This window comes from Carassius auratus, chromosome 6 (genome assembly GCF_003368295.1).
Source record: "Carassius auratus strain Wakin chromosome 6, ASM336829v1, whole genome shotgun sequence".
Lineage (NCBI taxonomy): Eukaryota > Metazoa > Chordata > Actinopteri > Cypriniformes > Cyprinidae > Carassius > Carassius auratus.
In genome coordinates, this window is record NC_039248.1 from 21,275,086 (window position 1) to 21,288,809 (window position 13,724).

The 13,724-nt window shown below is 36.0% G+C and overlaps 1 protein-coding gene across 2 annotated transcripts; it reads left to right on the plus strand.

Annotated features, from left to right (window-relative positions):
* Positions 1 to 953: 953 nt before the first annotated feature.
* Positions 954 to 13,621, plus strand: LOC113100961 (interleukin-12 receptor subunit beta-2-like). 2 transcript variants are annotated; one of them, XM_026265450.1, is made up of 16 exons: positions 954 to 1,093; positions 1,354 to 1,463; positions 2,565 to 2,816; positions 3,205 to 3,319; positions 3,435 to 3,607; positions 4,530 to 4,663; positions 5,747 to 5,888; positions 6,399 to 6,484; positions 6,887 to 7,088; positions 7,211 to 7,381; positions 7,473 to 7,571; positions 7,867 to 8,022; positions 8,200 to 8,337; positions 8,458 to 8,557; positions 8,649 to 8,733; positions 12,860 to 13,621. In XM_026265450.1, exons 2-16 carry the CDS (start codon positions 1,394 to 1,396, stop codon positions 13,217 to 13,219), a joined length of 2,283 nt encoding a protein of 760 aa, XP_026121235.1. In that variant the 5' UTR covers positions 954 to 1,093; positions 1,354 to 1,393; the 3' UTR covers positions 13,220 to 13,621. The 2 variants fall into 2 exon arrangements, with proteins under 2 accessions (XP_026121235.1, XP_026121243.1); XM_026265458.1 differs by lacking the exons at positions 954 to 1,093; positions 1,354 to 1,463 and having other exon boundaries at positions 2,537 to 2,816.
* Positions 13,622 to 13,724: the final 103 nt, after the last annotated feature.

Below are 13,724 nucleotides of genomic sequence, written 5' to 3' on the forward strand. Positions count from 1 at the left end.
AGAGAAGACATCCAATATGCAAGGTTGGGAAAGGTGTTTTTTTGTTTGTTTTTGTTTTTTACGATTTCCAAGCCTCTTCATCCTTTACATTTGGAAGACATATACCTTATGTTCTGTTGTGGGGCCCCAGGGACCTCATTAAAAAATTATTTATTTACATCAGTATTATTTAAAGATAGTGCTATTAAATTTCCCAAGCAGAACATGAAGGATAATCCAAAACAGAGAGACAAAAAGAGACAAAAACTTAGATGTTAAAATAATAATAAATTGTATATGCAGAAACAGGTATAGTTTATTGTTTTCCTTGATTTCTGTTATTGTATTGATGAAATGTTTGTGTATACATTGCTTGTGGATTATATGTTACTTTATTTAATTGTTAAAGTGCAAATGATTGTTATTTGGTTTGGTTGTTCAGTTGATTTTAAGTCAGCACTTCAAGCATCACGGATAATTTCTGTAATGCATTAATAGATTTTTCTACCCGTCAAACATTAATATTAATTAAACTGACCTAAGGCTTCCTTTGAAAAACAAACGCACGTGTACAATGAACTGTAGCCTAGAAATGCATTTATTTTTACAGAGAGAGAGAGAGAGAGAGAGAGAGAGAGAGAGAGAGAGAGAGGCTATATATATAAATGTAAGGTTTACTTAATTTTTATTCTTCTAGTTGAAATGTTTCAATCTCATAAACAGATTTTTAAATGGCTAAAATAATAGCAAAAAAAAATCATTCTATGAGGTTCAGTTATATTAGTAATGTGTCAATAATCAAGTTATAACGTTTATACAGACTTCAAAATGCAATGACCGTTATGTTTACCGTCATCTGTACGTCAGATTACATACATTAATAAAATAATTCCTGACTAATTGTGTGCTCCAGTAGGCTATAGAAAGTTCACAAGTTACTGATGTCACGAGCGCTCGTTACTCATTCGAGTTCAGGCAAATCACACAAAGAAGTCGCGCGCTCTCACTTCTTCAACGGGAGAGGGAGGAGATGCGCGTGATGGCTCTACTGCCACATTAAAACACACAAACAGGACAAATGACCACACCGAACAGTTTTGTCCCATGGGCAGGGGTAAGTATACAGCTACGAAATACACTACCAAATCTTTAAAAGTGATATCTTAACGATGAACCATTCAGGTCTTAAAGTCTCTAAAAACCACGCGACGTGACAAACGCTCCGTTATTGTAGTATAATACGTGTTTAATATATAGCCTAGCTTCGTTTGTTGTAGTACACGTTCTTTTCCACCTGTCTATAGATTTACTTGAATTTCTTAATAAGGAAGTAAAATTGGAAGGCAACGCTTAAAATCTAATGGTTGTCCACAGAGGGTCTTGTGAGTTTGTGTGATCTTCAGGACTGAGCTCGATGTCTTCTGAATGTACGTGGTCGGTCCTCGTCATGTTGTGCATCATCCTGGCTACAGGTGCACAAGGAGGTATGACATAATTTTTCAATTTACGGGATTTTCTTTAGGCAGTTTTACGGGCTAGGATTTGATTTGACTTCCAACAAACCACTTTTCCTATTATTTGAATGTCTTGGAAACGTTAAAAAGCATGAATGTAAAGTTTTGTTAATATTATTTAATGCTAGTGATCAAAATTAGGCTCAGCAAGATTAAGTCCTGTTGCAAAAAAATTCAAGTTATCTGCGTCATTGTAATTTCTTGATTGTTATTAAAGAAAAAAACGTAGTCTACATCATTTGACGATGTGGTGTAAATGACACGTGATACCCTGATACCATGACTCTTAAAAGAAAATGCCAGAATTGTGTGGTTTGTATGTTTATTGAATGTTGGATAATGTTATTGTACAAATAAAATAGGCCTAAAAGAGAGTCCTTAAAACTGTCTATAGTTAAAGAAACACCTGTACATTAGATTTTATTTGGTCTAAATATGTATAACATATTATTTAGAACAGTGTGAGAATGTGGATCTGAAACTGGACATGCTAAATTGTGTGGAACATCTGGCTTCTGTGTTCAAATTTGTATTTGAATTTAACACTGTTTTAATTTCGTTTTTACACAGCACCATTAAAAACTAAGGAAGTAAACATATTGCTAGTATTGTGGTAGACAAAATGTAATAATTGAAGAAATGACCATTAATAAACATAATGATTGACTGTTGTAAATATTGGGGCATAAGATGGAATGTCTATGATGGTTACGACCCTGGTGCAAATATCTAACCTGATCTCATGAATGTGCGTTTCAATTGGCATGCATTTTATACTCAGTTGGTAGGTTTAGGGTTGTGGGGTAGGTGCATATTATATGTACACCAAAATGCGTATGATATGCACACCAACCAAGTGTGTGTCAAATGCACACAAAAACTGCAAATTATATGCACATCAATACATGCATATTGTATGCATGCTAAAGACAGTTTCTGCATATAAATAGCACATAAAATACAAAACAAATAGTGCCATTAAAATGTATTTTCATGAGTATATGCTCATATCCTGCGCTATCCTGTAATGACATTTCTTTGTTGCTTCCTCTGTATTTATGCTTCTTGCAGGAACAGTGTGCACTGTAAAGTCAAGCAAAGGTGAAAATGTCCTCTTAGGATCCAGTTTCACCTTCTCCTGCATCTTTAAAAAACAATGCACCAAACTAATGTTTTGGAACAGGACACAAATTAAATATAAACAATTCCACAATTCAAGTGAAGTGTCCGCGGATGTTGAAAATTTAACAGCGCCAGGCACCTTCAGCTGCAATTGTAAGGAGGAGCGCTCAGAACCATGTGGAATTGACATCAAAACGGGATGTAAGATTGTTAACTTTCTATAACATGTCTTTTTTTCAGGGTTCCCACACTAAATTTCTATGGTGACTTTGCATTTTCCAAGTTATTCTCAGTTCCGAAATCAACTGAAATGCAGTCTTTATATAAAGATGATATCCTCATTTTAAATAATTGGATAAGTCTTGGAGGTTTACTGTTTCAAAGGTGTGCTAACCCTGTCTTATATCATGCCACATTATTCAACCTAGCTAGAAATATGGCTTTTAGAGATGCAAAATAAAGACAACTAGTTTTAGTGTCAAATAAAATGGCTGAAACTAATTAAATGAAACTAATTACATAGTTTCTTTGCAGAGACTTTGAAGAAGTGAAATTTCATGCATGACACAGTCATGTGCTTCTTTTTCAGACCCTCCAGATGTTCCACAAAATCTGACCTGTGTTCAGAAAATGAAATCTGGCAATGTCAGTTGCATTTGGACAACAGGAAAGGGGACCATAATCAACACCACATGTCAGTTACGGTTAGTCAAATCAGCTTTCTTTTCGTTTACAGGTCACATGATGTAACCCAATGCAGAGACATATGTAAACGTCTCATTAATTGTGTCACTTGATGTTTTCCCTGTGCTTTTATAGGGTTAAAAATGGCCTGCATCTAGCCTATGAGAGTACTATGAACTCTACAGGATTTTGTCACTCCAGCTTCCCCATCAAAAACTTAATGTCACAGCTCATCGTATCACTTAATGTCTCTAATAGCCTGGGCTCAAAAACCTCAGGCCCCCACACCATCATCCTCAGCAACATAGGTAAATACATTTCAGAACTCATCGTTTCAAACATCTAAAAGAGTGAAGCCGTTCAGTTGAATCCACTGTTTGGGATAAGTTATGCTTAATATGGATGACTGAATTGATGTTCGCAAAGTCTTTTTGCTGTTTCTTTTTTAGTGCACTCTGCATTTGCTGCATCCTTAAAAAAGAAAACTTATATGACAAGCAGTTTTTCTGTCCATGCCAAAAGCAGAAATACTGCATGATGCAAATCAAAGCCAATCAGTAAAGTGTGTAGGCGAGATTTCGTTCTTGCAAAATACCAAAGAAGTGGTTCTTAACCATTTAAAACTATTTATACCTGCTCAATTATTTAAGAGCTATGCATGACTAATATATATATATTATAAATTATAAAAATTATAAAATTGCTTATGATTTTTTACAAATTTTTACTTCTAGGTCTGGGGATACCACATTTTTTAAATGAGGCTCCCTCACATATCCAGGCTTTCCAAGACCATGAAAATCATGAAATGTCTTATTTTAAAAAAAAAACTCCTCTTGAGAGCCACTGCACCAAAACGAGATCAAAAACTCAGTTTATCACCTTTCGCTGTCCATGTTACAGAAAAAATCTAATAAAATAAGATAGACAAATTGTTTTGCTATTTATGACAAAAACTATCCACACTGAAGATGTATATAGCTTCTATATGTTGTGCTTGGTTAGCAAAAAGTGTTGTGTGTGTAGGGGCATTCCAAAGAATAAAAATAAGGTCAGTTTGATAGAATTGGTGGTTTTTACACCATCCAACTTGTTGACGTTATTAGAAGGGAAAGCTGCAGCAAAATATCTTGTCTTGATTTAATCTAAAACCCAAAAGAATTGGATATCATTTCAGCTGTAGAATAATGTGGACTGAAAACTATGCATTTCTTCTCTGTTTATTTACAGTAAAACCCTCAAATCCTGAAATCGTTAATGTGAGCTGCTCTGCTCGATGGTGCAACCTACACACAGACAATCACAGCTTGGATGTGGTTGAAATTAAATACGGAGCAGTAAATGGGACCTGGAACACCCTCCAGGTAAAGCTTCTGATTGAAAAATTGTGGTTGAATTGTTCAGTTACAATCAGATTGAAGTGGTATACAGACCCAAAAACACTTATCTGTACCTGCAGACCTATCAGTCATCTGTCTTAGTAAAGCGGATAAATAAAAATGCAGAATTGCATAGTCGATTCATGATGACACAGACAAAACCCACAAAACCTCATAGATTAGTTCGGTCGTCAAACCACAAGCCCTCCGTGATGACTCAAACCTGGAATACGAAATGTCAAGAAAGGGGTTTTTCTCAATCCTTATCGTTAGGAAATTGAACCGCTGACTGCTGCTGTTCCCACAAAGAACGTCTTGATGTGTCTTTATCAATAACATGGTTTCAGTAACTATACCATACAGCACAGGACAACCAGCTATGCAGTAAATATTGTCATTGTAATGAAGAAATATATTTAGAGATCCAAAAATGGTCGATGCTTTCCACTGGTGAAAGTGCTTCTGCCATTTGCGTGCGTAAAGGGATAGTTCAAACACAATGAACGTTTGTCATCATTTACTCACTCTTGAGTCCTTGGAACATAAACGGGGAAATTCTGAATGCTGTTTGGCATCAGTTGACATCAAACAGTGTGTGATTCATTCATAGATGGCATGTTGTGTTTGACTGTGAATGAAGACGTACATATAATCAAAAGTGTTCTTTTAAACTTTTGATTTCATCAAAGAGTCCTGAAAAAATGTATCAGTTTCTATACAAATATTAAGCAGCGCAACCATTTAACATTTTAAAACATTACTTTTGTTTTAAATTGCTCCATTACTCCATTCCATTTCTTAGAAATGGAAAATAGATGCTTGCATTTTATACATGTTCTCTTTCTGCATTTCACTAAAGAAGGAAAACTTTACCTTTTAGTACAATTAAATACAATTGGAATGTCAAAGTGTTCAAACACTCATTTAACCAGATCACATTACAATAACATCTAATGTCATAACATTTTAATTTGAACAGACATTTTAACAGTAAACCAGATAAATCTTCATAGTTAAGATATTATATCTGGTGAGAAAACAACACATTATATTATATTGTCTCTGCAGATTAATGCTAAGAGCAGATTGAACATATCCTCACTGCAGCCATATACCATGTACGAGTTCCAGATCAGGAGGAAAATCAACCAGAGTGTAGGTCTGTGGAGTGACTGGAGTCAACCAAAGGCTGAAAAAACCAAAGAAGAAGGTATGAAATATATCATTTGTAAGGACCTTCATTGAGTCACATTTTTTAATTATAGAATTCGGAAGGCGGTTTTCTTTTTGTAGTTATTGTGAGCTGCTTATCTTCTCTCTTTTAAAGTCATCAGAAAGCGTAAGAGGGATCAAATGCAAGTAGGTAGTCGTGTGTGTTCTGGAAAGAGTACTTCATAAGTATGATGGTGTTAGATAAACAGACTGTACTGACGTAGGACAGTCACTTTTTTTGTCAGCATGTTCTCAGGTGCTTGAGCTACTATGGCTAGTTAGAGCAAACTTGAGTGGTGACCGATTAAATTCACTTTTGATAACCTTTTTAGTGTTACTTGACTTAGATGGAAGCGACTATGGAAAAGTACATTTGGAAACTTTCAAATTTGATGGAAAGCACTGACTTTTGGTGTACCGGTAACTTAAAAAAAATTGTGGAGATTATTTTGGAGAAATACACCCCATGAAGATAATCAACCTTTTTTCTTATTCTCTCTCTCTTTAGCTCCTGATAAGGTGCTTGACGTCTGGTACCTTCATGAACCGAAACATCCACAATCTAACAGCGAGTGTTTTCACATATTTTGGAAGGTACGTAACCCTTCACAAATTAAAATAAATTTTTTATACATGCTACGGACGGGTCCCTACATGATCCCCTCCCCCTGTACTTTACTTTTCAAACAGGCCCTTAAAGGTCAAACCACCACTTAGTGATGGTTTGCTTGTGTGAATTGCATCTTCCTAAACACACTGTTAGTCTGAAACCAAAAGTTAGATGACAGTCAGTTTCAGTTTACAAAAAACCGAGTGGGGGCTTAGAGGAAATGATGGATTTGAGAATTCTCTTTTTTAGAGTCATGTTTGTGCCTCATGTCATTAATGGTTGACTCTGTCAAAGATTATGGTCAGATGCATGCATTCAGACAAATTAAACAACATAATAAAGACTTAAAAAAAAAAGCTTTTATATTCATGTTCTCTTTGTTTTAGGAACTGAATATATCAGATGCCAAGGGTGAAATTCTGATGTATAATATAAGTGTTCGGGGGCAAACAGGAATGAGGAACCCTATCATCACAGTCCCATCCAGCAGAAATAAGAGAATATGCTGTTCTCATTGTTCTGTGTCGGTGTCGGCAATTAACTCAGTGGGACAGTCTCCTGTCAAATTTATTCATCTGCATTTTCCAGGTAAGCCTGTGGTTTTGAAGTGTTAGCAATGCTGAGCCAAATAACTGTGGTTTAAAAAAGACGCTAAACTCGATGCATATGTGGTCAATACAGCAAGTTAAGTGTGCTTTTTGTGTTTACAGGTCTGGTTTCAGGTTTCCTGTCACACAGGCCATTGAATAATCATAGTGTTGCCCTCTCCTGGCACAAGCCTGCAATTGCAGACACTGAATGTGTGGTGCACTGGTATCCAGTTGGAAATATAGAGGCGATTCAGTGGATAAGAGTGGTGGATTCCACAGCTCACATTACAGGCAAGATTAATTGGATGGAATGAGTTAAGAACAATCAAAATGGTTTGGTTTCCAGACTGCAATGAAAGTAGTTTATCTGCTGTCTATCCAGGTCTGCAGCCTCAAGAATGCTATGAAGTTGCAGTTACTGCTCTGCGATCAACTGGTCCCAAAATGGCATCCATTAAAGGCATCTCCACATGGCAATCAGGTTAATTCTTACTGCTCGTTCTGCATTCAATTCAAGTTCAAGTGTTTCTTGATGACAAATCAGCATATTAGAATGGTTTCTGAGGGACCATGTGACACTGATAAATAGAGTAATAGCTGCTTTTCCATTGGGAATAAATAGCATTTTTTTTTAAATATATTACAATAGAAAACATAAAAATGCATATCAATGAAATATTACTATTATTTTTAAATGTAAATTTAATTAAAAAAAATGTAGCTCTGGTGAGAATATAATTTTCCTTATCATAATCACTGTGTCTTGTATTTCACAGCTCCAGAAGAGGGTCCAGTTCCTAATCTTTTCTCAAAGAACAGCGAGAGCTTGAATGTGACGTGGTCTGAAATCCCTCAAAGGAAGAGAAGAGGCTGTTTGAAAAAATACACTGTCTACTTGATGGACAAGTCGAAGGGAGATATTCACAATTTCAGTAAGGCCTATTTTATTTTAAGGCCATTAAACAACCATTAATTGGTGGATAAATGTTTACAGCTACAATATTCTGTTGGCTCCTAAGATATAAAGAAAAAAAAAACAGCTACTTAACAGTTCTCAATAAACTGAGATATTATGAGTTTTCTGATGTGGTGCTACACTTTGGCTGCAGGTGTAGAGCATCCAAACAGACAGTATGTCATCAGAAGTCTGTCACCAGGACAGTGTTACAACCTGTGGGTTACTGCCTGGACTGATGCTGGGGAGGGACCCAAAGGAAGTGATCTCCCAGTCTGCACACCATCAGACTGTATGTATATATATGTAGATTATAACACTAAAAACAATATTAGTAATCATATGCTGGGTTTTAATCATTTTTAATCTTTAAAAAGTACTTTTGTGTAAAAAAGACCTTGTCCTATTTCAGCTGAGCGAACGCTGTCCCTTGTGATCTTGACTGGTGGAGCAGTACTTTTGGCCTGTCTTATGCTCCTGTGCCTCTGTCAGTTCACCTCCGTCCAGAAAATGTAAGAATCGACGAAATGCTTCCAATACTACAGAAACAAAAAGGCTGTTTTTGTGATTTTAAACACTGCCACGTCTGTTCTTGCTCGATAGATTCATATGCTGTTGCCAGGGTCTGCTGCCTATTATTCCAGATCCAGCAAACAGCAAATGTGCAAAGACATACACTGATGACCAGGTAAATGCACACCCAGACTGTATTTTCAAAACAAGTGCACTATAACTGCATTTATGGGCATCAATGCAAGCTTTAGCGTCTAGGTTAAGGGTTAGTTTAACATCTAGTTCCAAAATTATAAAATTATATCATAATTGACTCATTCACTAAGACTTTTTTTCTGCGGAACACAAGAGGACAGTAGAATAATTATAATCCCTTCCACAAACCGGAGCTAAAAAAATCTCATTCATGTGAATTCATAAATTTTAGTCCTTTAGTTTGATTGGCTGAGTGTTCTTGCAAGAGTTTTGGAGCCAGTTGCATGAACTTTCCAGACTAGTCTTACAAGTTAGTCATCATTTAAGTTAGCTACATAATGTCTAATTTGATGACAAAATGTAAGACTGATTACCCCTTGTCTAATTGCTAGTCCAAAATAACACACCCTTCTCCACTCTCCTGCAATGCTACAAGCTTGCAGCGTTAAAGCTCGTTCTTTTAAAAGGTCATGCTATGATGGATCAGAATTCTATTAGCCACACATTAAACTAATTTGCTGGTCAGAGTTCACCCAACCTGCACTTTAAAATGCTTTGAAATGCAAAACTTCTTTGCATGAACTTGTATTTCCAGTCTCCAGTATTCTCATATACATGAATGGAATGAAAAGTGTAGTGTGACCAACCCAAATGCTTAACAAAATTGGTTTGTTTATGCAACTGGCCCCCGATATACAGTCAAATAGCATTGAAACTTTTCATTCTTTGTATCATTGCACTTACTTGGTGCAGTGGTGGGAATTTTTCAGTGGCCCTTTCTTCAGGTTACATCACTATTGAGTGACTTGCTATGAGTGAGTTGTTGAATCGATTACTTTAATGTATAGATCACTCAAAAATTTAGATTATGTCATTAATTACACACCATAATGTCGTTCCACACCAGTAAGACCTTTATTAATTTCGAAACACAGATTAAGATATTTTTGACTAAATGAGAGAGCTTTCTGACCCTCCATAGACAGCAAGGGATCTACCACATTCAATGCCAAGAAATGTTGTAAGGACATCGATAAAATAGTCCATGTGACATCAGTGGTTCAACTGTAATTTAATGAAGCTACAAGAATACTTTTTGTGCAAAGAGAAAACAAAAATATTGACTTCCATGCTAGTCTTCGATGTGCGTTCACTAGAGTACCGCGGCATACATGTGGTTCTGCTGACGCAGGAACTGGCATTCTAATGTAGAACCCAGGGGCCTCATTTATAAAATATTGCGCAGAAACCATCCTAAATTTGATCTTGCGATCATATCTCAGAAATGCGTATGCGTATGTGCAGAATGAGCATACGCACAGAAAACGCTCATATGCCTCCTTCAGATGTGAAATCTATAAATCACAAATGATCTTGAACTTGCGCGCGAAACTGAATGGTTTCAGGTCTCTGCTTTGTAAACGTCTTCTAATTAATGTCATTAACATATAAAAGATCACCAGTCATCGTCCAATTCTTTAATTTAGAATAGCGAGCTACAAGAACAGCTAAAATCTCCAAAAACCTGCAGTACTCCAACAAGAAAGAGTGCGTACATCTGCTCAAACACTGACATGATGCAAAGCACTTTTCCACGTCAAAGCCAGGTTTTATAAATGCTGCCGTGGATTTAAGCGTAAGCACACTCTTATATGAAATTTATAAATCACACTTTATAAATGAGGCCCCAGACACTCTGCGCCTTGTTTTCAAAAACATGTGACTTGTCATTTTTTGCCCAGTCTTACTGATGCCATATGGACTATTTTTATGATGTCTTTACAACCTTTCTGGGCCTTGAATGTGATAGTTGTGTTGCTATCTATAGGGAAAACAATAAAAGTCATGACTTACATCGCATCCAGCTAGCCAACTCTGTCCAAGCTCCATGATCCATATTTATTTATTTATTTTCTTAATTTAAATGTCCTGTGAAAGGATATATTTGTAAAGATAAAATGCACAAGTCACATGCGTATCAAAAGATTACAGACCTAATAGACACACATTTGTCCAGCACCTCACACATATATGGAATTATATTTGCTTCCAAAAAATTAACATAACTTTATAAAACTGAATGTAACTTTTTCAGAAACTATCAAAAATATGCTATTACAAGAGAAGAAAAACTAAAATAACTTAGTCTCACAAATTTAACAGGCTCTTCAAATATGCTTCATTCTTTGTTAATGTTTTTCAAAGATTTGTTTTCTGAATGCATTGCCACAGTTTTCGCTTATGCTTTGCAGTTTTTCGTTAGATGTTTTGACACAAACCTCTCGTGGGGGGGGGGGGGCTAAATAGTGATCTACTGTGATTGGATAGTGAGATTTTGATGGGCATGTGCTCTCTGACTTGGAAGTACAGACGTCACTCAGTGGCGCGCATATTGGAAAGCTCTCACTGTGATTTGTATTTCTAGATATGTAAATAATATTTGACCTTCGATCGTCTCAGTCTGTAAATTTGAGCTCTCAGGAGATATGGACCAGCATCGTCTTCATCCTCCGCTTGTCCTTCAAGGCAGCTTGACGTAAGCTTGTGTTACTAAAGTAAACAATAACATCGATACAAGTTTTATTCGTGTTACAGTGTGCAACAGTTCGTTGTGGGTTATTATTGTCCTTCAGTAACACAAGCTTACTTCAAGCTGCCTTGAAGGACGAGCTCATTTTACAGACTGAGACGACTGAAGGTCAAATATTATTTACATATTTAGTAATACAAAGCACGATGTATTGCATACAAATCCCCTCAAAGTTTTCTTATCTGGAATAATGCCAATATTTTGTATAGAAAAAGTCTTTATTTTTTCACAATTGGTTTAGTAATGAGTTGTTATTAGTGAGTCAGTTATTTAATAATGATGGAACTTTATTTACATTTACAGACTTTATCTCATGATACAAAATACTTTTTACTTTAAAATAATTCAGAATCCACGATTAGCGAAAACAAATCTTTGAAAACCATTAACCACGAATGAAGCATATTTGAAAAGCCTGTTAAATATGTGCGACTGAGTTAATTATTTTTTCATTTTCATTGTATTTTTCTTCTTTTGTAATGGCATATTTTTTATAGTTACTGAAAAAGTTACGTTAAGTTTTATAAAGTTACGTGAATTTTTTTGAAGCAAATATAATTCCGTAAACATACCACAAACAAAATATAGTTTTGATTTTTAATAGGTGCTAACATGACTACCAGTCAAATGGTATGACTAAATAATGCAATGTCATGATTTATTTTCAATATATATTATGCAATTCTAATGTTATTATGCAAAAAAAGTAAATAACTTCATTTGGAACTTTTTTGAAAGCGGAAACAAAAATTTTATTTTGTAAGTAATTGGCAATGTTGTGACTAAAATGTAAGTTACGCAATATTAACATTTTGTATAACTGGTGTATAAAAGCAGTACAGAAGAATTTGTTTTAGAACAGTGGTTCCCAAATCTGTCCTAGAGGCACCCCTGCCCTGCACCTTTTGTATGTCTCCCTAATCAGACACACCCAGTTTAGTTCTTGCAATGGAATCCAGTATGTTAGATAAAGGAGACATACAAAAGGTGCAGGGCAGGGTGCCTCTAAGACAGATTTGGGAACCACTGTTTTAGAACATCAAGTAGTACCACTACAAGTAGTAGCACTAGCAAAGTATTTCAGCAAGTTTTTTTAATTCTATGTATTCAGACATACTACTCTTTTCGTGTACTGCTTTTTGCCTTTTTACCTCCTATATAGTAGAGAGGTAGATATATTTGTACACAGGGGAAGGCAGTCTCAAGTTACGGTTTTAAAGATCCAGAAATCATTAGATAAATGCTACTAATGCTAAAAAAACCTTCACATTGTGCGGTGGTCAAAGATGTCTCTCTACTGTATGTTTATATGTGTGTATATATATATATATATATATATATATATATATATAAAAGTAGCAAAGTTGAACACACATTAAACACGTTTTCCCCAAACCTACTGGGGTATTGTATTTTGGCTTAAAAATAGAATTGGATTTGTTGGCCAAAATGATGTAAATATGAATTCTAAATGTAATTTATTAACCAATACACACCTGTTCACCTTCCCACACAGAGTGAAATCAAATTCTACCTGGACCAATGTACCTCCAGCGTGAACGAGGATCCTGATAACGTGGATGTGGAAGAAGTTCCCTATCCCTCCATCTGCACCTACATCAAAAGTTTCTCTCAGGAGTCCAGCTCCTCTGATGCCACCCAGGTCACCAGGATCACAGACATGACGGAGGACTACATCTCCACTCATGGCGCAATAAGTGGAGGAGAAGAGGAAGATGAAGAAGAAGAGGAGACGGGTTTTGAATTCTTCCCTAGCATGCACAGCCCTTTTCTGGAGCCCCTGGTTTTAACTGGAGGGAAGCTGACGCTAGATGCAGTGAAGATAGACTGCAGCGAGTTTCTGGATCGCACATGATTCTCAAGAGGCATTAAAATTGGACCTGACAGTAACTATACCACGGATGCTGAAAAATAACAATGGACATCCCAAGAATAGTCAGTCAGAAGGAGAAACTTTTTCTCCTTGCTCTGAAACCCAGCCATACGTGGGCATCTCAAGCTAATGTTGGACATTTTCGCAATGTAACGCAAATAGCGAAATATTTTCTTTTTGCATATTGTGATGAACATCCAAATGAAATGGATACAATGTATGACAGGGACTTGCTTCTGTCTGTCGTTGATTGGATGGAAGCAGATCTGACTGGAAGCAAGATTTTAAGTGGTTGGTTGAGGCAGACCAAATGTTTGGAGAAGTCTAACATTGAAGTCTGATGATTCACCAAGAGATCAAAATATTTTTTAATAATAAAAAAAATGTATATATAAGGTCAAAAAGTACACATCCTGCCTCAACTACTTATCTCTGAAATACAGATGATCTAACGGACTGTTAACAGCACATCAAGAGTACGGATACT

What these genes read in the sequence shown, in the direction of transcription:
- LOC113100961 (XM_026265450.1), top strand. Translation starts at nt 1,394, where the DNA reads ATGTCTTCTGAATGTACGTGGTCGGTCCTCGTCATGTTGTGCATCATC. An exon ending in TGAAAAAACCAAAGAAGAAG is followed by an intron (nt 5,889 to 6,398) that starts GTATGAAATATA and finishes CTCTCTCTTTAG; the next exon opens with CTCCTGATAAGGTGCTTGAC. An exon ending in CATCTCCACATGGCAATCAG is followed by an intron (nt 7,572 to 7,866) that starts GTTAATTCTTAC and finishes TGTATTTCACAG; the next exon opens with CTCCAGAAGAGGGTCCAGTT.